At 33.1% G+C, this 19,939-nt stretch overlaps 3 protein-coding genes across 6 annotated transcripts; 2 read left to right on the top strand and 1 right to left on the bottom strand.

Moving 5' to 3' along the window:
- The first annotated feature begins 11,558 nt into the window (after window positions 1–11,558).
- On the top strand, window positions 11,559–12,845 carry LOC108848979 (putative F-box protein At1g50870). The gene is given in 2 exon segments (XM_056988329.1): window positions 11,559–12,306; window positions 12,308–12,845. Coding segments are annotated over 2 exon segments (1,173 nt in total). The 5' UTR covers window positions 11,559–11,586; the 3' UTR covers window positions 12,761–12,845.
- A 3,344-nt stretch (window positions 12,846–16,189) lies between these two features.
- On the top strand, window positions 16,190–17,023 carry LOC108808720 (protein LHCP TRANSLOCATION DEFECT). The gene is made up of 2 exons (XM_018580850.2): window positions 16,190–16,508; window positions 16,599–17,023. The coding sequence occupies exons 1-2, from the start codon at window positions 16,236–16,238 to the stop codon at window positions 16,854–16,856; spliced, it is 531 nt and encodes a 176-aa protein (XP_018436352.2). The 5' UTR covers window positions 16,190–16,235; the 3' UTR covers window positions 16,857–17,023.
- Window positions 16,557–19,882, bottom strand: LOC108808505 (uncharacterized). 4 transcript variants are annotated; one of them, XM_018580660.2, is made up of 11 exons: window positions 19,762–19,882; window positions 19,494–19,658; window positions 19,301–19,413; window positions 19,143–19,209; window positions 19,022–19,050; window positions 18,845–18,938; window positions 18,619–18,708; window positions 18,332–18,527; window positions 17,934–18,122; window positions 17,535–17,723; window positions 16,557–17,329 (listed from the first exon to the last, which is right to left on the bottom strand). In XM_018580660.2, the coding sequence occupies exons 2-11, from the start codon at window positions 19,644–19,646 to the stop codon at window positions 16,962–16,964; spliced, it is 1,488 nt and encodes a 495-aa protein (XP_018436162.1). In that variant the 5' UTR covers window positions 19,647–19,658; window positions 19,762–19,882; the 3' UTR covers window positions 16,557–16,961. The 4 variants fall into 4 exon arrangements, with proteins under 4 accessions (XP_018436162.1, XP_056844317.1, XP_018436273.1 ...); XM_056988337.1 differs by having other exon boundaries at window positions 16,557–17,326; window positions 19,494–19,655; window positions 19,762–19,875; XM_018580771.2 differs by having other exon boundaries at window positions 19,494–19,655; window positions 19,762–19,875.
- Window positions 19,883–19,939: the final 57 nt, after the last annotated feature.

Below are 19,939 nucleotides of genomic sequence, written 5' to 3' on the forward strand. Positions count from 1 at the left end.
TGATTTCGCTGTAAGGATTCTCAAGCCGATCAAGTTAACTTCATTCAATTCCCTCGGTTGGAAGATTCTAGAATAATTTGATTAATTGCTATCAAAGTTACACCTCGTGGAGGAATAACTGTTGGAATCACATTTGCAAGAAGAAACTTGTATCATTGAAGTCGAAGTATTTGAACAACAAACAGATGACATCCCTCTTATTGATTCGGATAACCATCAATATGAAAATGTTTCCGACGATATGATAAATATAGAAGGTGAAGACGAGTTCAATGCAAACAATGATGATCAATATTTTGTTGATATTGATAAAATCTCGAATGATTTAGAATGATGTAATATATGTTTTAAATATATAAATCATTTTAAGACTTAATTCATGTGTATGTTGTTTGGTTAAAATAACTATTCATTGGATTTTAAGGATTAAATTGGAGTTTAGAATTTTAAAGAAAATGGGATAAAAAGGAGGATGTGGTAAAAAAGATATAATGTTATAGGTTATAGACTTTGGGGTTTAGGGATTTGATTTTCAGGGATTCAGATATAGTCCTAGTAAATTCGTCGTAATGGAGAACACGGGACTGGTAGATTCCTCGTAATACGTGTGTCCTTGTAAATTCGTTGTAATACATTCCTTGTAAATTCGTTGTAAAAGTTTCCTTGTAAATTCGTTGCAATACTTCCTTGTAAATTCGTTGTAACTAAAAACGCGGACATGGTAAATTCGTTGTAATTCTTTCCTTGTAAATTCGTTGTAATACTTTCCTTGTAAATTTGTTATATATAAATCAGTTTTTAGTATATAAATCAGTTTAAAACTTAATGCATTTCTATGTTGTCTGATTATAATACTTATGCTTTGGGTTTTAAGGATTTAATTGGAGTTTATGGTTTATTGGATAAAGAGGATGATGTGGTAAAAGGGTGGTGTTATATAGATAACTGATTTTGGGGTTTAGGGATTTGATTTTCGGGATTTCATATATAGTCCTAGTAAATTCGTGGTAACTGAAAACACGGGCCTGGTAGATTCCTCGTAATACGCTTTTCTTGTAAATTCGTTGTAATGCTTTCCTTGTAAATTCGTTGTAAATAATTCCTTGTAAATTCGTTGTAATGTTTCCTTGTAAATTCGTTGTAACTCTAAAAACGCGGGCCTGGTAGATTCCTCGTAAGGGTAAAAGGGTAGTGTTATATAGATAACTGATTTTGGGGTTTAGGGATTTGATTTTCGGGATTTCATATATAGTCCTAGTAAATTTGTCGTAACTGAAAACACGGGCCTGGTAAATTCCTCGTAATATATTTTCCTTGTAAATCCGTTGTAATGCTTTCCTTGTAAATTTGTTGTAAATAATTCCTTGTAAATTCGTTGTAATGTTTCCTTGTAAATTCGTTATAACTGTAAAAACGCGGGCCTGGTAGATTCCTCGTAAGGGTAAAAGGGTAGTGTTATATAGATAACTGATTTTGGAGCTTAGAGATTTGATTTTCGGGATTTCATATATAGTCCTAGTAAATTCGTCGTAACTGAAAACACGGGCCTGGTAAATTCCTCGTAATATGCTTTCCTTGTAAATCCGTTGTAATGCTTTCCTTGTAAATTCGTTGTAAATAATTCCTTGTAAATTCGTTGTAATGTTTCCTTGTAAATTCGTTGTAACTCTAAAAACGCGGGCCTGGTAGATTCCTCGTAAAATTACGATGACTTTAAAAGGAATGATGTTTCTCTATATAACTCGAAACATGAATGAGGAATGCCTCATTCATTCCTCTCAAACCACTCCTCTCTTAAGCCTCTCAAGGTATGTTTCTTCTTAAAATATTAGTTTAGGTTTTAGGTAATTAGTTTAGGTGGTTAGTTTAGTTAATTAGTAGGTGATTAGTTTAGGTAATTAGTTTACGTGGTTAGTTTATGTGGTAAATTTAGGTAACAAAATTATATATAAAAATATTAGGTTGTGGTATTTAAACGACTGATTAGATTATTTTTTAAAAAAAATTAAAGTATATTTTATTTTCTAATCATTTTTATATAATTAATTAAATTACTATGATTTTTTTTTCAAAGTGACTCCTAAAAAGAAGGGATGGACGGTGGAAACAAGCTTCATCAACAAAGTCGCAAGGGAGACTTCGTCCTACTCTTCCAGACAGAACCCGTGGATGAAGTACGAGATTCTCCGGGAAAGAACGTCCCCAACAACTACTTCGACGGCGTCATTATATTTTTTTAAAAAATTGTTTCCATTATAAATTTGAATATTACTTTATGACATTTATATAATTTCTTTAAAATAATTTAATTTCCAGTATTTCATTTTATAATTTAAATTTTGAATATCTCATAACATTACAATAATACCTCAATGAGATGTAAATTCTTTGTAATGGTTACAAGAAGTTTACAAGGAAATACTTGTAAAATCCTCATAAGTTTTACAAGGAATTTACAAGAAAATACTTGTAAATTCCTTGTAAAGATTACAAGGACTTAACATGGAAGGACTTGTAAATTCGTTGTAAAATGTACAAGCATTTAAAGACGATTTTACAAGGAAACTATACTAGTCTTTTACGACGAAAGCTAACTACGAAATTACGACGAAATCCTCTCTTTTGCCTTTACGACGAATTTATTTCGTCGTAAATGTTACAAGGAAGTTACAACGAATCTTCCATTACGACGAACGTTTTACAACGAAACGCTATTCCTTGTTAATTCGTTGTAAACTTCCTATTACAACGAATTAACAAGGAATATGGCCCTTGTAATTGATATGTTTTCTTGTAGTGGGAATGGAAACAGAATATACGAGATTGACTGAGATCAAGCAATTGAGTGATACACAAGTATCTAATCAATGCTGATATATTTACATTCCTTATACATACGTGATACCAATAAAGTTGAATCTTATTTTCAAACTCTCATCGTTAATGTAAGTTAAGGGTGAAAGAAAATTGTGACTAGGGCCAGCCCTGGACAATGCTAAGTTGTTGAAAAGCTTGAATGACTTAGAGATAAAGCTATCTATTTCCTTTTGTGATTTGGTTTTAGGAAATAAGCATAAGTTCTTGATGATTAGGAGTTATCTAATTATCTTTGTTTAATGAATTTAGGACTTTAGAAGTTATATATATTGATATGTCAGACTTGTGACATAGGGTGTGATTTGAGAGACTAAGAGCTTTGTTTTCTAAGCATTGTTTGATTGAATAAGAGAAGGACTTCTTAATTATTAAAAGGTTTGTGATTCTATATTTGGTATCAGAGCCAAAAAAAGAATCTTTGAAGCTTGCATACGACCATGGGTGATGTTAAGGATGCAATCGTTCTATTCAAAGAAGCCGGACCTGCCTCCATCAAATACCCGATGTTAACCTCTTCAAACTACGCTGTCTGGTCCATGAGGATAAAGGTAGCACTCAAAGTCAGCGAAGTTTGGGAGGCAATAGACCCTGGAACCAGTGATGAGAAGAAAAATAACCTGGCTATCGCACTTCTATTTCAATCTATTCTGGAAGCTTTGATCATGCAAGGTGGCGACTCAAATACGGCAAAGGCGTTGTGGGATGCGATAAAAGCAAGACATGTTGGAGCTGAAAGAGTAAAAGAAGCTAGGTTACAAACCCTAATGACAAGTTTGATAGACTCAAGATGAAAGAAGAGGATACAATCGATACCTTTGCTGGCAAGTTATCCGAAATCCCCTCTAAATCTGCTTCCTTAGGAGAGATGATAGAAGAGTCAAAACTTTTTAAGAAATTTTAAAAGTGTTTGCCAAGGAAAAAATATAATCACATGGTTGCTTCTCTTGAGAAAATGCTTGATCTTAACACAACAAGTTTTGAGGATATTGTCGGGAGATTAAAGGCGTTTGAAGAAAGAGTCGCTGATGAAGATGATGAAACACATGATGAAGCCGGAAAGCTGATGTATACCAATGCAGATTCAAGCAGCGAAAGCTATGGATATAATGGTCGTGGTCGAGGAGGCGGTGGAGGATTCAACAGCGGAGGAAGAGGTTGCGGTCGCTATGGTTCTTTTCAGCAACAAAGAGACGCCTATAGGCAAGGATGTGGAGGCGATGCTTCACATATTACATGTTTCAGATGTGATAAACTTGGGAATTATGCCACAGATTGTCCGGATAATCAGCTAAAGCTTCAAGAGACTATTGAAAAAAAAGTATGAAGAAACTCAAGAAGCTGATACGTTAATGATGAACGAGGTGGTCTGCTTAAATGAGAAGAAGGTGAACCCTAGAGCTTGCGAAGCAGAGTCGGATACAAGTGATATGTGGTATCTAGACAATGGTTCTAGTAACCACATGAGTGGAAACCGTATGTTTTTCTATGAGTTCGACGAGACGGTCACTGGAAAAGTACGTTTTGGTGATGACTCGAGAATTGATATAATGGGAAAAGGCTCGGTCTGGTTCATAATCAATGGTGATGAGAAGAAAATTTTGAAGAATGTATACTAAATACCAGCGCTAAGGAGTAATATTGTCAGCTTGTGACAAGCTACGGAAGGAGGATGTGAGGTACGTATGAAGGATGATGAGCTGAGCCTCCTCGACAAACATGGAAAAGTGATGGTCAAAACAACAAGGGCGAAGAATCGTTTTTATACAAGGTCACACTGCAAGTAGACCAACTTCAGTGTCTACAGATAAAAAGTTGTACTGATCATGCAGTTTGGCACGGTCGTCTCGGCCACATCAACAAAGAGACAATGAGAACGATGATTAATAAGGAGCTCGTTGTTGGTGTTCTTAATATCGGCCACAACACAGACGCATGTGTCTCTTGTCTACGAGGGAAACAAACTAGGAAGCCCTTCCCTCAAGAAACCTCTTATCGAGCATCTAAATCTCTCGAGCTTGTGCACGCATATCTGTGTGGACCTATCACTCTGCCAACACCAGCTCACAAGAGATATGTCTTCGTTCTTATCGACGATCACACACGATACATGTGGACTATACTCCTACAGGAGAAGAGCGAACACTACAAGAAAACAACACTTTGGCGAGGAAAATTAACGAGGAAATAAAATCCTCGTAAAATTACGTCGACTTTACGAGGAAATTACAAAGAAAGAATAAAATGTCGTTATTTCCTCGTAAAGTAACGAAGAAAACATTTCCTCGTTAAAACCACGTAAAGCTTGCATCATCTTTACGAGGAAATGAGGAAATAGAGTTTCCTCGTAACACAACGTAAATTCGCGTCTTCTTTACGAGGAAATGTTTTACGTGATTTTAACGAGGAATACTAAAGCACATTTTTTTTTTGCTACCTACCTATTCCTCGCAAAACTTCAACTACCAGATTCGAAAAATTTCTATAAATATGGAAGTTTCAACATCATTTTAAACACACCAATATTGAGGTTTGAGGTTTGGAATGAAGAGTAGAAGATAAGAAAGATGGTGTTTGTGGTTTGGGATTTTAGATTCTAGGCGTTTAGAAAGCATACCTCGTTAATTCCTCGTAGTTAACAAGGAAATAACGACGAAAATAAAATAAAATAAAAAATGCGAGCCTCGTTAATTCCACGTAAGATGAAATCGTCGTAAAGGCCTCGTAAGCTTACGTGGAATTACCGAGGCCCGTCTTTTATTTCCTCGTAATTTCCTCGTGGGTTTACGAGGTTTTAACGAGATATTTTGTCTAAACCCTAAACCCTAAACCCTAAACCCCAAACCCCATCTTTCTTCTATTTTGTCTAAATCCCAAACTCCAAACCCCATTAATAATTTTATAATTTTCAAAAGATTATATTTTCAAATCTTTAAAAGATTATATTTTTGTTGCAAAATAAATAATTTGATTTTGTATAAGTTTATATTAGAAAGAAGAGATTGATATTAGAAGTTAAAGAATTGTGGTTTTAAATTTTGAGTTTTGAAATGTTAAGAAGATTATATTTTCAAATCTTCAAAAGATTATATTTTTGTTGCAAAATAGAAAATTTAAATAAATAATTTGATTTTGTATAAGTTTATATTACAAGAAGAGATTGATATTAGAAGTTAAAGAATTGTGGTTTTAAATTTTGAGTTTTGAAATGTTAATAAGATATTGAGGTTAAAAGGAAGATATGTTTGTAATATATGAAGTAGAATATAAGAAAGATGGGGTTTAGGGTTTGGGGTTTGGGGTTTCTGATTTTAGAGGTTTAGAAATTTACCTCGTTAAAAACTCGTAATTTACGAGGCATTTACGAGGACCAGAAAGACGGACCTCGCTTATTCGTCGTTGGATTTGGGACGGGCCTCGCAATTTCCTCGTAAATTTACGAGGATTTTACGAGGAAATAAAAGACAGGCCTCTTTAATTCCTCGTAAAGCTACAAGGAAATTGCGACGCCTTCGTAAGTTATATATACAACCCAAACCTCACACTCACCAATATTGAGGTTTGAGGTTTGGAATGAAGAGTAGAAGATAAGAAAGATGGTGTTTGTGGTTTGGGGTTTTAGATTTTAGGCGTTTAGAAAGCATACCTCGTTAATTCCTCGTAGTTAACAAGGAAATAACGACGAAAAAAAAAGAAAGATGCGAGCCTCGTTAATTCCATGTAAGACGAAATCGTCGTAAAGGCCTCGTAAGCTTACGTGGAATTACCAAGGCCCGTCTTTTATTTCCTCGTAATTTCCTCGTGGGTTTACGAGGTTTTAACGAGATATTTTGTCTAAACCCCTAAACCCTAAACCCCAAACCCCATATTTCTTCTATTTTGTCTAAATCCCAAACTCCAAACCCCATTAATAATTTTATAATTTTATAATTTTCAAAAGGTTATATATCAAATCTTCAAAAGATTATATTTTTGTTGCAAAATAAATAATTTGATTTTGTATAAGTTTATATTAGAAAGAAGAGATTGATATTAGAAGTTAAAGAATTGTGGTTTTAAATTTGAGTTTTGAAATGTTAAGAAGATTATATTTTCAAATCTTCAAAAGATTATATTTTTGTTGCAAAATAGAAAATTTAAATAAATAATTTGATTTTGTATAAGTTTATATTAGAAAGAAGAGATTGATATTAGAAGTTAAAGAATTGTGGTTTTAAATTTTGAGTTTTGAAATGTTAAGAAGATATTGAGGTTAAACGGAAGATATGTTTGTAATATATGAAGTAGAATATAAGAAATATGGGGTTTAGGGTTTGGGGTTTGGGGTTTCTGATTTTAAAGGTTTAGAAATTTACCTCGTTAAAGACTCGTAATTTACGAGGCATTTACGAGGACCAGAAAGACGGGCCTCGCTTATTCGTCGTTGGATTTGGGACGGGCCTCGCAATTTCCTCGTAAGTTTACGAGGATTTTACGAGGAAATAAAAGACAGGCCTCTTTAATTCCTCGTAAAGCTACAAGGAAATTGTGACGCCTTCGTAAGTTATATATACAACCCAAACCTCACACTCTCCATTCGTCCCAACTTCCTCTCCAATTCCTCCTCATTTCCTCTCCAACTCCTCTTCCATTCCTCTCTCCTTCGAAATGGTAATTTCCTCGCTCCCCATAATTAGTTTAGTATATTAGGTAGTTAGTTTAGGGAATTTAGATACATTTACGGAATTTATGTTCGTTAGATAGATTTTTTAATTATTGATGATAGATTTTTTATTATTGATGATCATAAACTCAAAAAATATATTTTTGCAGGTTCGCAAGAACATGCTTACTGCTCACTACAGAGACATGTTCAGTGAGCCTGGTAGTCAGTTAGACCCGCCAGGTTCTTCTTCAAGTGCCGGCGGTTCCGTGTGAGTGGACTCGAGGCCTTCATCGACGTTATAGTGGCCACAAATCCGGAATGGGAAACTTTGTTGAGGAACATGAAACAACAAAATCCCATTTCAGGCGAGTCATCGGACACACATGACGAGGAGGATGTTACGAGGAGGAGCGAGGAATTCTTGAGGCGATGAACGGGCCTTAGTTTTTTTTTCGGTTTATGTATTATAAAATCAAAAACTTATTTATATATAAAATATTTTGTTGCATTTGAATTTTATTTAAAATTTATTTATAAACCACAAATATTTAAATATTTTTACTAAATTAAATTAATAATTATTAAATTTATCAATATTATTTATTAATTCGAAAATTCGCATTATATGAGTTATTTACGTCGAAAGCTAACCGAGGAATTTACGAGGAATATTTTACGAGGTATTTACGAGGAAAGCTTTTCAAGAAATCTACGTGGAGTTTACGAGGAATATATTTCAAGGAAGTTACATCAAATTTACGAGGATTTCTTTTCAAGGAAATTACGTGTAATTAACGACGAATGCATCGCGTGATTTCTACGAGGAAAGCCCGCGAGAATTTTACGAGAAAATGCGGCGAGGAACTTGCGACGAAATTTTTACTTCGTCTTTACGAGGAAATGGTTGACTCGCTACTTTACGAGGAAATGGCGACGAAATGTGTATTACGACGGACGATAAACGACGAAACCCATTTCCTCGTTAATTCCTCGTAAACTTCCTTTTACGAGGAATTAACGAGGAAATTGGCCCTCGTTAAATATCTGTTTTCTTGTAGTGGAAGCGTTTGAGAAATTTAAAAGGTCTAAATCACTAGTCGAGCAAGAGACGGACCAAACTGAATACCTTGCGAACAAATAGAGGAGGAGAGTTCACAAGCCATGAGTTCACGGCTTACTGTGATCGATACGGCATCAAACGTCACTTGACTTCTCCGTATTCTCCTCAACAGAACAACGGAGTAGAGGATAATAAGATAGAACCTACCCACATATGTTGGTCCAAGCAAAATTATGTTTGCATTATACTATTTGGAATCAGTTCCTAGCTTCACCAATACCGATTATATCCTTACACATTCAATAACCAATAATGTGGTTTAATGTAAAATATATTATACCATAAATAATCAAAAATATAAAAAATTTCAACATTTATATATGTATTTTATTCCGCGCAAGGAGTGAATTATTACCTAGTATAGTAGTATAGTTATATGTAAAATATATAATATAATTAATATACATAATTTATTTTATTAATTTTATCTTCATACTTCAAATGTTAATTTTAGTAATTTATTTTTTTATTTTATGTTAAAAGTTATTATTTCATTTTTATCAAAATAAACAAAGATAACTTTTATTTTCTTGTTGACAATTTTTTGTGATAATATATAGTTATTTAGTAATATTATGGATTGCTACTTTTTCTTATTTTTATCCTCTAAAACTATTATTAATATTAACTTAATATATTTACTGTATTATATTTAATAGTAAAATAAATAATAAAAATATTCATTTAAATCCGAAATATTTTCATGTTATATTAAAGCTGAAATCTAATCATATAAAATAAAATTCATATAATATTATCAAAAATAAATATATTTATGGTTCTTTGGTATAAAACTGAATAAACCAAAAACTCACGGTATATAAAACAGAACTAAACCAAAGTTAAATGGTTTGATATAGTAATTATTTTTTTGTAAATCGAAATACTGAAAAATCGAATAAACCAAACCGGTATCCGGATTGAACCTCACAAAACCCAAACCTAGTCTATTCTAAAAAATTTATCGGTTACTTATATATATGAGAACAATACCTACCCTATAAAAATTTCGGGAATCCAAAGCCCACGAAACCTAGATTAAATCCGAACTGCAGACCAGAATGTCCAATTGTCCAAAGTTTGTACAAATAAACTAGATCATGATCCGCGCGACCGCGCGGATTTTATTTTTTTATTTTTAACATATAACATATATTCTATAATAGTTGATACAATTTGGAATTTGTTCTTTTCACATAATGTGGTTTTATATAATTTTGAGTTTGTCTGAAACATATTGTTTAAGAACAATGTTAAAACTGTTTTTTCTATTAATAATTTTTCATTGGTGTATTAGAGATATACAGTGAAACCTCTATAAATTAGTAATGTTGGGACTATACCAAAACTATAATTTTTTATTAATTTATAGAGATTATTAATTTATCGAGATACTAATTGAACCAAAAACTCAATTTGAGACTATGAAATTATACTAATTTATAGAGATATTAATTTATAGATTATTAATTTAAAGATGTTATACTGTAACTGTATAGTGAAAACACTAATATAATATCAACCAATACGATTTGGTTTTGACATTGTGCTTTTTGGGATTTTTTTCTAAAAGTTTTGTGAATGTCCAATGATGAATACGAAGACAAGTACTTGTACACACATTTTAGTGGGAGAAAATGAATATTTTCTAACCTATTAAGTCAGATATAATAAATACAAAATCTCTTGACATCGAGATTTTATGTATAGTAGAATAAACTTGGAGAAGAGGGTTTTCCATATTCATGATTTTTCAAATCTGACAATTTGATTGTGAATATTTGATTGTAACCAAGATTTTAGGCATAGTAGACTCAACTTGGTGAAGAGGTTTTCCAATAATCGTTTTTTTAAAGTATAAATTGATGTTTCTGTTATTTAAGTAAGAATATACGTTAGTATATTCTATTTAGTGTATATTCAAAGCAGACCTCGATTGTTTGAACATCTAAGAAAATGTATTCTGATATCTTTATTATTGAGTTTCAAAAGTTCTGTATCAAGCTATTTAAAATTTTAAGATTCATCAGTATTTGATTCCAAATAATTGTTTTTATAATTAAAAGGGGTTTTGTGTTTAAGATAATTATAGTTTAATGATGGGAGGAAACGTGTTCTTAAGTTATTTGGTTAATTGAATCAATTATTTAGGAAATAACCAGACCAAAATAGTCAAAATTGTATAATGACTTGCTAAGGATTCGTGTAAAAAAAAGGATTCATGTAATATTTGTATCTTTTTGTCAACCTACTCAGTTTAAGTTTGTATAAGTTGATGACAAAAAAAGGATTAGCATAATATTTGTATTTTTTTGTCAACCTACTCGTGTAATATTTATATTTTTAATAACATGTGTAATATTTATTTTTGTTTCTTTCTGTTTATATTTTTATTTTTAAGAACTTAGACTCGTGTTATATTTATATTGGAGACATTTATTGTATTCATTTGACTATAATAAAGGAGATGAATTATTATATTTTTACTATGATATAATATAAATATGATAATATGAGTATACTCTCACGAAAAGAACAGATATTTTGTTTAATAGATGCATAGACATAGATCTTATAATGGAGTTAAATGATAGATAGTTGATATTAAATAGGAAATATTTAAATGAAAGGTTAGACTAAAAATAATAATGTGATGTCCAATTTTAAAATCCACCTAGAAGAAGTTATAATGTTTCTGTTTTAATAAGATAGATAATGCAAAGTCAACCATAAATAATACCAAAAATCTAGGAAACAAAACTGAAAGCGAAATATTTTCTTAGAGACAAACACAAAGGTATATCTTGGAAAAATCCTATTCTAATACCATTTACTTTTATTTAGTTTCCTATATACTTTTATTTGCTATAAAACTCTATAATACATATTATTTACTTTGATAAAAACAGAAAGCGTAGAGAGGGAACAGATTAGGGTTTGATCGATAATGGATCAGCAAGAAGAAACAACCGAACAAATCAACAAAAAAAGAAGAATACAATCAACATTATCTTTTCCTCTCGATCTCATCTCAGAGATACTCTCAAAGCTGCCTGCAAAATCTGTTGGCAGGTTTCGTTGTGTTTCAAAGCTCGGGTCATCAATCACTACCGATCCATACTTCATCAACAAGTTTGAAACTCGGTCCACAAAAGAGAAGCAAAGTCTTCTTGTCACTTTCAAAAGAGGTGACAGGTTGTTTGTTTTCTCGATTCCGCAAGACCGCCAGTCTTCAGACGAGCCTCATACAATTCCTTCTCAGGCTGTTCACAGTTATAATATGACATACCCAAAATCATGTAGCTTCATGCCTGGGGTATCTGTCCACGGCTTGATCTGCTGCTTTCGACGAGCAAAGAAACTCATATTCTGGAACCCTACAACGAGAAAGTTGTACACCCTAACCAAACCCGAAAAAAGCTGGAAGTATGCAAGATTCTTATTGGGATATGATCCAACTGATGCTAAATACAAAGTTTTGTGCATTCGTTTTGATGAAACCACTGACGAGGGTTCTGTTTTAACATTGGGATCAGCTCAAGAATCATGGAGAAGGATCAAAACCAACCATAAGCATTGTGTTAACCCTTATCCTGCCCACCAATGCACTAACGGCTATATTTATTATATAGCTTATACTGACAAGACAGATAGAATTGGCTTTATAAATGAGCTTTGATGTCAGATCTGAAAAGTTCCATATGATAAAATTTCCGTGGAATGATATAAGGGAGTGTCGTGTAGTCATATATCAGGGAATGTTGGCTTGTCTTAGAATTAATCATCCAGATGGCATGACATTGTGGATTTTACAGGATGCAGAGAAACATGTTTGGTCTCCTAAAAACTTTCTTGCGCCTTTTCATTACTATGATCAGAGTTTGAAACTAGCTTGCAACTTAATTGATATCACGGATGCAGGCGAGATTGTTTATGTACCAGTAGGGTGTTCCAAATCGTTTTATGTTATATATTATGATCCGAAGAGAAACAAGTATCACAGAGTTGAGCATAAAGGAATCGCAGACTATGAATCAAGGCTCAAGAATGGACTTGTAAAAAGTCGTCTGTTTAAAATCCCTATTGTCTCCAATCACATAGAGAGTCTCATGTCTCTTTAACACTTGGAACGATTTCTTTCTTTTTTTAATCACCGGTAGAATGTTGCTTACTTTATGCAATTTCTTATTATTTTTATTTTTCTTATCATGCCTTCTCATTTTAATTGTAATCTGGAGGGTTTTTTTCCTCATAATATCATAAAGGTTCTTTTACGTACGATGTTATAACTAACATTTATGGTTGGTTTTTATCCTTTTCCATGATTCTTGAGCTGGTCCCAATGTTAAAACGCAACCCTGGTCGATGGTATTATCAAAACGGATGCACAAAACTTTGTGTTTAGCATCAATTGGATCATATCCTAAAAAGACCATTATATCATTCCAGCTCTTTTCGGGTTTGGTTTAGTTAAAAACTTTCTCATTGTAGGGTTCCAAATCATGGGTTTTGTTGCTTCTTGAAAGCAGAGGATCAAGCCGTGGGCAGATACCTTAAGAAGAGGCATGATTTAGGATATGTCATATGATAACTATCAACATGCTGAGTCTCGTTTGAATTTGGATGATCTTGAGGAAACAAGAACAGAAACAACTTGTCATCTCTTTTGAAGCAGAGTGCAATACTCGGCTTGTTTGTGGGGCGAGTTTAGAAGCAGTTGATGAAGTATGGATCGGTTGTCACAGATGACCAAAGCTTCGAAACAGAACAAAATCTCAGAATAGATTTGTGAGGCAGCTTTGAGAGTGTCACCGAGATTAGATCAAAGAGGGAAAGAAGATCTCACAACAGATTCTTGAGACTTCATTCTCGCTTTTTTGTTGATTTGTTTGGTTGTTTTCTGTCGATGATCCATTGTTGGTCAAACCCTAATATATTCACTCTATAAACTCTGTTTTTTCTGTCAATTATAAACTCCTACAAGTAAATAAAACGTAGATAGTTTCCTTTTAGCATAAGATATAAGCTCCTACTTTTCTGGGAACAAAATGAGCAAATAGGAAAAGAACGTACATATTAATAAATAGCAGAAATGAAAATGAATAGATGTTCCTTCTCAAATTTAATTTTGAATGGTTTTGTTCTTTATTTCTCTGCAAGAAAAAGAAATGAAAAAAAAAATAAGATGGAAAAAATATTCTTTCTGGATGGTAAAATTTTTGAAGAATGATAAGGAACTTAATATTCCTCATCGTTCTTTGATCACGAGCCAAAGTTTCTTTCCATTTTTCTTTATGAGATCACGAAAAAAAAAACTTATAATTATTTCATTTTTGGTAGGATTTATCTGGGAGATTTTAATGTTACCACAGATTTGATATCAATTTTCAAATTTAACAATAATAACTATCATAAGTATTTTAAGTTCTTTTATGAAAAAAGACTAATTTAATCATCATAAATCATTAATAAAGAATAACTAGATTTTGACCCGCCCTTGAAAGGGCGGGTATTATTTTCACTTTTATGAAATATATTATTTGTTTGTAATTATTGAATGTATTTATTTTAGTAAAATATTCTTTATAATAAGTTCGACATATATAGTCTTTCTCGTAAACTATGTGTTTTTGACTTTGTTTTATTCTCTCTCTAATAAATATATTTATTTGGCTTGTTACTAAAATAAATAATTTTAGAACGCAAATGTATAATACTTTAATATTGATATTTTGTTTAAACAATGTGACATATTTCTATATTAATTAAATTATTGTATTTTAATTTTTTATACAAATAAACATATTTGTGTAGTTTGTTGTTAAAAAAATTGATTTTGAATGCAAGTATACAGTACTTTTATATTAATATTTTGTTATGTGCAGCCATTATATTTTGTTCAAATATAAATCATTTTCAAATACTTTCGTTATTTGAACATTTTTAGTTTCTTATACATTAGAACAAAATTCATACAGACCCGGGGGATTCAATTTGAAACTCACACATAAATTTATATCCAAACATGGCCTATTATCAAAACCAAAAAAATCTATACCCGAAAAAATTGACCAGTACCTAAATGGGTACCCAAATATTTATTTCCAACGGATTCCGTAAACAAATAAAAAATATTTTATGTGTTTGGCTAAATTAAGTGAAATATAAAATTTTATTCAGTAATATTTGTAAAATATTAATAGTGATCAATATATGAATATCGATTTGTTTCAGTAAGTTTTGGAATTGTAATTTATGAAATTTAATTGATTTGAAATGCAGTGGTATAATCTGTAAATAAAAAAAATACAAAAAAAGGAAGTACCTAAAAAGAAATATCAAAACCCAAAAAATATATACCCGAAAGAAACGACCTGTACCTAAATGGATACATGAATGTATATGCCTAACTGATTTTGTAAACAAATAGAAAATATTTTTATGTGTTTGGATAAATGAAGTTAAATATAAATTTTTATTTACTAATATTTTTACAATATTAATAATGATCAATATATGAATATCGATTTGTTTAGATAATTTTGAAATTTTAACTAATTAATTTAAATTAATTTTAAATGCAATGGTAGAATCTATAAATAAAGAAAACACAAAAAGGAAGTACTAAAAAGAAATTTCAAAACCCAAAAAAACTATACCCGAAAGAAACGACTCGTACCTAAATGGGTATCCAAATGTTTATGCCTAACTGATTTTGTAAAAAAAAAATATATATTTTTATGTGTTTGGTTAAAATAAGTGAAATGTTTTTTTTAATAGTAATTTTACATATTAATAATGATCAATATATGGAGACATCAATTTGTTTAGATAAGTTTGGAATTATAATTAATTATTTTCAATTGATTTTAAATGTAGTGGTAAAATCTGTAAATAAAAAAAATTACAAAAAGGAAATACCTAAGTTTTTTATAAATGCAATGACTAAATGTGTAAATAAAAGGAAGTAAATATACTGTTATTCTTTTTTCCAAACAATTCTCATTTAATATTGTTATCCGTGTTTCCAAACAAATCTCCTTTTTAAACTCTTATCCAAGTATCCAAACACACCGAAATTGTACTTCAGCTTTAATAAAATAGATAATCATTGAATCCTAAACTAAAATATTATGGTGTTTTCAATGGAATGTATTATTAAATTATAGTATTTCAAACCAATTTTTCTTTTAAAAAAATTATATGTAAAAAATCCTCTGGTTGTTCAATTTTAGTGATTTCCTATTGTATTACCGGTCATTTAAAATCTGTTTATAAAATAATTATATTTTGATTTCTCAAAAAAGAAAATATTTTATTTCCTTAACTATTTTATATTCATTGTGTTATTCATTTTGGCTTTTGCTGGTCACCAGTGAAAATCTGCCACATAGTGATTCTTAAATGGATAAAAACAAAAGGATGGATTTTGAACTGTTATTTTTTGTTGGCTCACAAAACAGTATCTGAAATCTAACGATGGAAAACTAATCTACAGAAAATGATTTTTAAATAAAAAATTAGTGGATAAAAAGGGGGAAAATGAGTGGATAATAAAACCACGGATAGTTGGAAGCATCAAGAGACGGAACAGCAATGGCTCCTTGTTCTTCCATCTCCTTCTCATGCGCACCTTCACTCTTCTCCACCAAACCCATCAACCATTCTTCTTCACCAAGGCTGCTCTCCTCTAAATTCCTCGGGACCCGAAACTTAAAGCTTCGGATCCGACCCAACATACTCGGACCCTCCAACGGTTCAAGAACCACCTGCTGGTTCAAGTTCGGCAAGAACGGCGTCGATGCTGAAAGTGCTGGAATCTATGGCAGTCAGACACGCGATGACTTCGACAAAGACGACGTTGAACAAGTTTGTGTTCTTCTCTACTCTAACTCATATCGTCATAGTTCTTGAATATAAATGATGTGTATAAAATAAATAATGTATTATGTATTGCAGTATTTCAATTACATGGGGATGCTTGCGGTAGAAGGCACCTATTCAAAGATGGAAGCACTTCTAAACCTAAACATTCATCCCGTTGATATTCTACTGATGTTGGCAGCCACAGAAGGTGACAAACCAAAGATAGAGGAGCTGCTTAGAGCTGGCGCTAGCTACTCGGTCAAGGATGCTGATGGAAGAACCGCTCTTGACAGAGCTAACAGTGAAGAGATTCGTGACTTGATCCTTGGCTACTCCACTCAGAAGGCTTGAATATCGTCTTCTGTCTGAAGTTAATGTCCCAGAGTTCAGAAGGCTTGAATATCGTCTTCTGTCTGAAGTTAATGTCCCAGAGTTTGTTTTTTTAAGAATGTTGTGCTAGAACAAACTGTCTTTGTGGGTTCCGCGGATGAGTAGGTTATAAAATCCATCTTCATCTCCTTCCTTTTTGTCTTTCTCTCCTGTTTCTTGTTTCTTCCTTGGAGGTTCTTCTAGGGGGTTTGGTGTTATTGCAGCGAGAGGTCTTTTCACAGGTAGGAATGCCACCTTGGTTGCTCTGCAACTCAGTTTGATCTTTGCCGGACTAAGTGGCTTTATAGATTCATCATCTGGTTTTTGTAAATCTTCTGATGGGGATACAATGTTAGTCTTGGAAGAAGCTGTCTCAGCAGTGGGAGTTGAAGTCTCTGTAGCAGTAACACCAACGTTTTTGTCTGCTTCAAACAGAGGAGAAGGTGATGTATCTTCTGCAATTTAACAAAATTCAATCAGTAGCCGAGAATAAATGTATCTTATCAAGTAATAGAACCTAAACTCTTAAACCTTTGACCATTTGCAACACTAAAGCTGTGAAGATCCAAACAAGTATAAGCCTACTTAGTACCATAACCAGCATCCTGTCTAGTAAACAAAAGATAAACAACTAAAGAGTAATTCTGTGGAGATTCTTACCACCGAGAGGAGAAACAAATGTTTCATACTGAATTGAACAATCCGTAGTTGTACCATCTTCTGGCTTTTCTGAAACTTCTGGTTTCAACGCATTGTTGGTATTGGAAGAAGCTGTTTCGGTAATGGGAGTCAAACTCCCTGTCACAGAGACACCTCCGCTGTCAGCTTCAGGCAAAAGAGTGAAATTTTCTGCAAGAACAAACCTTTCAGTTAAACTCTACAACCTTTTGAGCCCTTTAAACTCTTAAGAGCAGGATTCCATACATAATCTTCAGTTCAAGTACTAAAACTATGAAAGTCAAAACAAGTATAAATAAGCCTACTTATTGGATCGGTGCTAAGGACATAACCATCATAGCGTCTAAAGGGACCAAACAGTGACTCTGTGGAGATATTTACCTCCGAGAGGAGAAACAGATGTTTGATACTGGACTGAACAATCCCTAGTGGCAGCATCTCCTGGCTTCTCTGAAACTTCTGGTTGCAACGCATTATTAGTATTGAAAGAAGCTATTTCAGTATTGGGAGTTGAACTTTCTTTCACAGTAACACCACCGTTGTCAGCGCCAGGCAAAGGAGAGAGCTCTTCTGCAAGTAGGACAATTCAACCAAAAGGCACAAATATTTCAGTTTTTTTTAATCTTGCTACGCTTTAACCATCGAGCCGTTTAAACTCTAAATGCAGGATTACAGACAAGTATGGTTCACAAAAGTGGTTCTTACATATCCACGGATATAAGTCACATAACCAGCCTTCTAGCTACAGAACCAAATAGTGATAATGCGAAGGTTCTTACCTCCCAGAGAAGAAACAGATGTTTGATACTGTACCAACGAATCTCTAGTATTAACATCTTCTGAAACAGTTTCCTCTACAGGTTTACTACTCTCAAGGTTCTGTAATGTCTCAAGTAAGACGTATTTATCCGTCTTCCATACACAGTCCAACAAGGTGAAGCACTCTTCATCCTTTGGATAGAACTCCCGGAACACCTGTATCGTTTCAAATAGAAAAAAAAAACAAAGTTTACTGACATGATCATTGAGCTCAACCAAAGGGACCAACAAAGAAGCTTGGACCGACCTCAACCCCATCCTGCGCTATCTTTACAGACTGTTTCTTCAACGATGTAGCGGTTACCGAATTGAAAACTGAGACAGCATCAAGTAATATCTGCACGAACAAATTAAAGCACATTAATAAACAATAAGATCACTCACAGTATGGACTAGATAAACTAAGTAAAGTGTAGCTTTTCAGTTTCTTAGGATTAGACAGAACCAAACCAAAAAGGAGTCAGTCAGCTTACTTGTTGAATCAACACTCGTAGTCGTGCAAGCAGCGCCAAAAACGTCATGGAAGATCCTATGAAAAATGAACAAGCTAGCAGAACGGATATCCCACTGTAAAACAAATTACAAACCAAATGCAATTAGCTCCAACAAATTTACACAAACAGTTAAATTCATAAACTAATCAGTAGTACCTAGCCGCCTTCAAGATGGGTTCAGTCATCTGCAACAAACACAATGACCAGTCAGAAAAAGCTAGTCTCTACCAGAGCAACACAGAAAGCTTCATAATAATATATAGAGACTAGAGCATACCTGTGAGAGTAGATGAAGAGCTCCACGAAGTCGGTCCAAGATATTTGGAGATTTCTTCAACTTCAAGCTGGATTAACCAACCCCCAAAAAATATCAAGCTAAGCTCCAATGCCATTCTCATATAACACAACAGTAAGTAAGAAAGATAAGAGTCATACCTCTCCAAAACATGGAGTTTCTGTTTAGTTCCTATCCCAGCGATAACATGAAAGCAGGGTCTAAGAATCTCCTCCATGTTTGCTGTTCTCAAAAGCCTCAAATCCCTTCTCACCTAAGCATTTACAGATTGAAATTAAGAAACAAAAAAAAATTAATCTCAGGCGTTGTTGTCTATATAGAGATATAGATTACCTTGAGAAGGTACTGAAAATAGGAGCATCTACGATGCTGGTTCTTGTTCTTGTAAACCATCCTCTCGAAGACAGCGTGCTCAAGTTCAAGAAGACGAAGCTGGCTCTTCAGCTTCTCCTCCAGAGCTTTGGCTTGTACATCATCATCATCCATGGTACTGTTCTTCTGTAAGGAAACTTACAATTAGATATTCATACAAATTCGAACAAGAGACGACGACTAGGCTCAAACCAAAGCAACTTAGAGTGACACTCGTTCGACTACTCACTTCAGATGAAAATCAAGAAGGTCTTAGGTGAGAAGGGATGGTCGGCTTCGTGAAGCGATGGTTTGTTGAGAAGATGCCGAGGTTGAGTCCCCTGTCGGGAAGTTTCAGAGCTTAAACTAGGGTTTAATGTTTAATTCGGACCGAACCGGTGACCGGATTGAAATATTTAGTTGCCAAT

This window comes from Raphanus sativus, chromosome 1 (genome assembly GCF_000801105.2).
Source record: "Raphanus sativus cultivar WK10039 chromosome 1, ASM80110v3, whole genome shotgun sequence".
Taxonomy (NCBI): domain Eukaryota; kingdom Viridiplantae; phylum Streptophyta; class Magnoliopsida; order Brassicales; family Brassicaceae; genus Raphanus; species Raphanus sativus.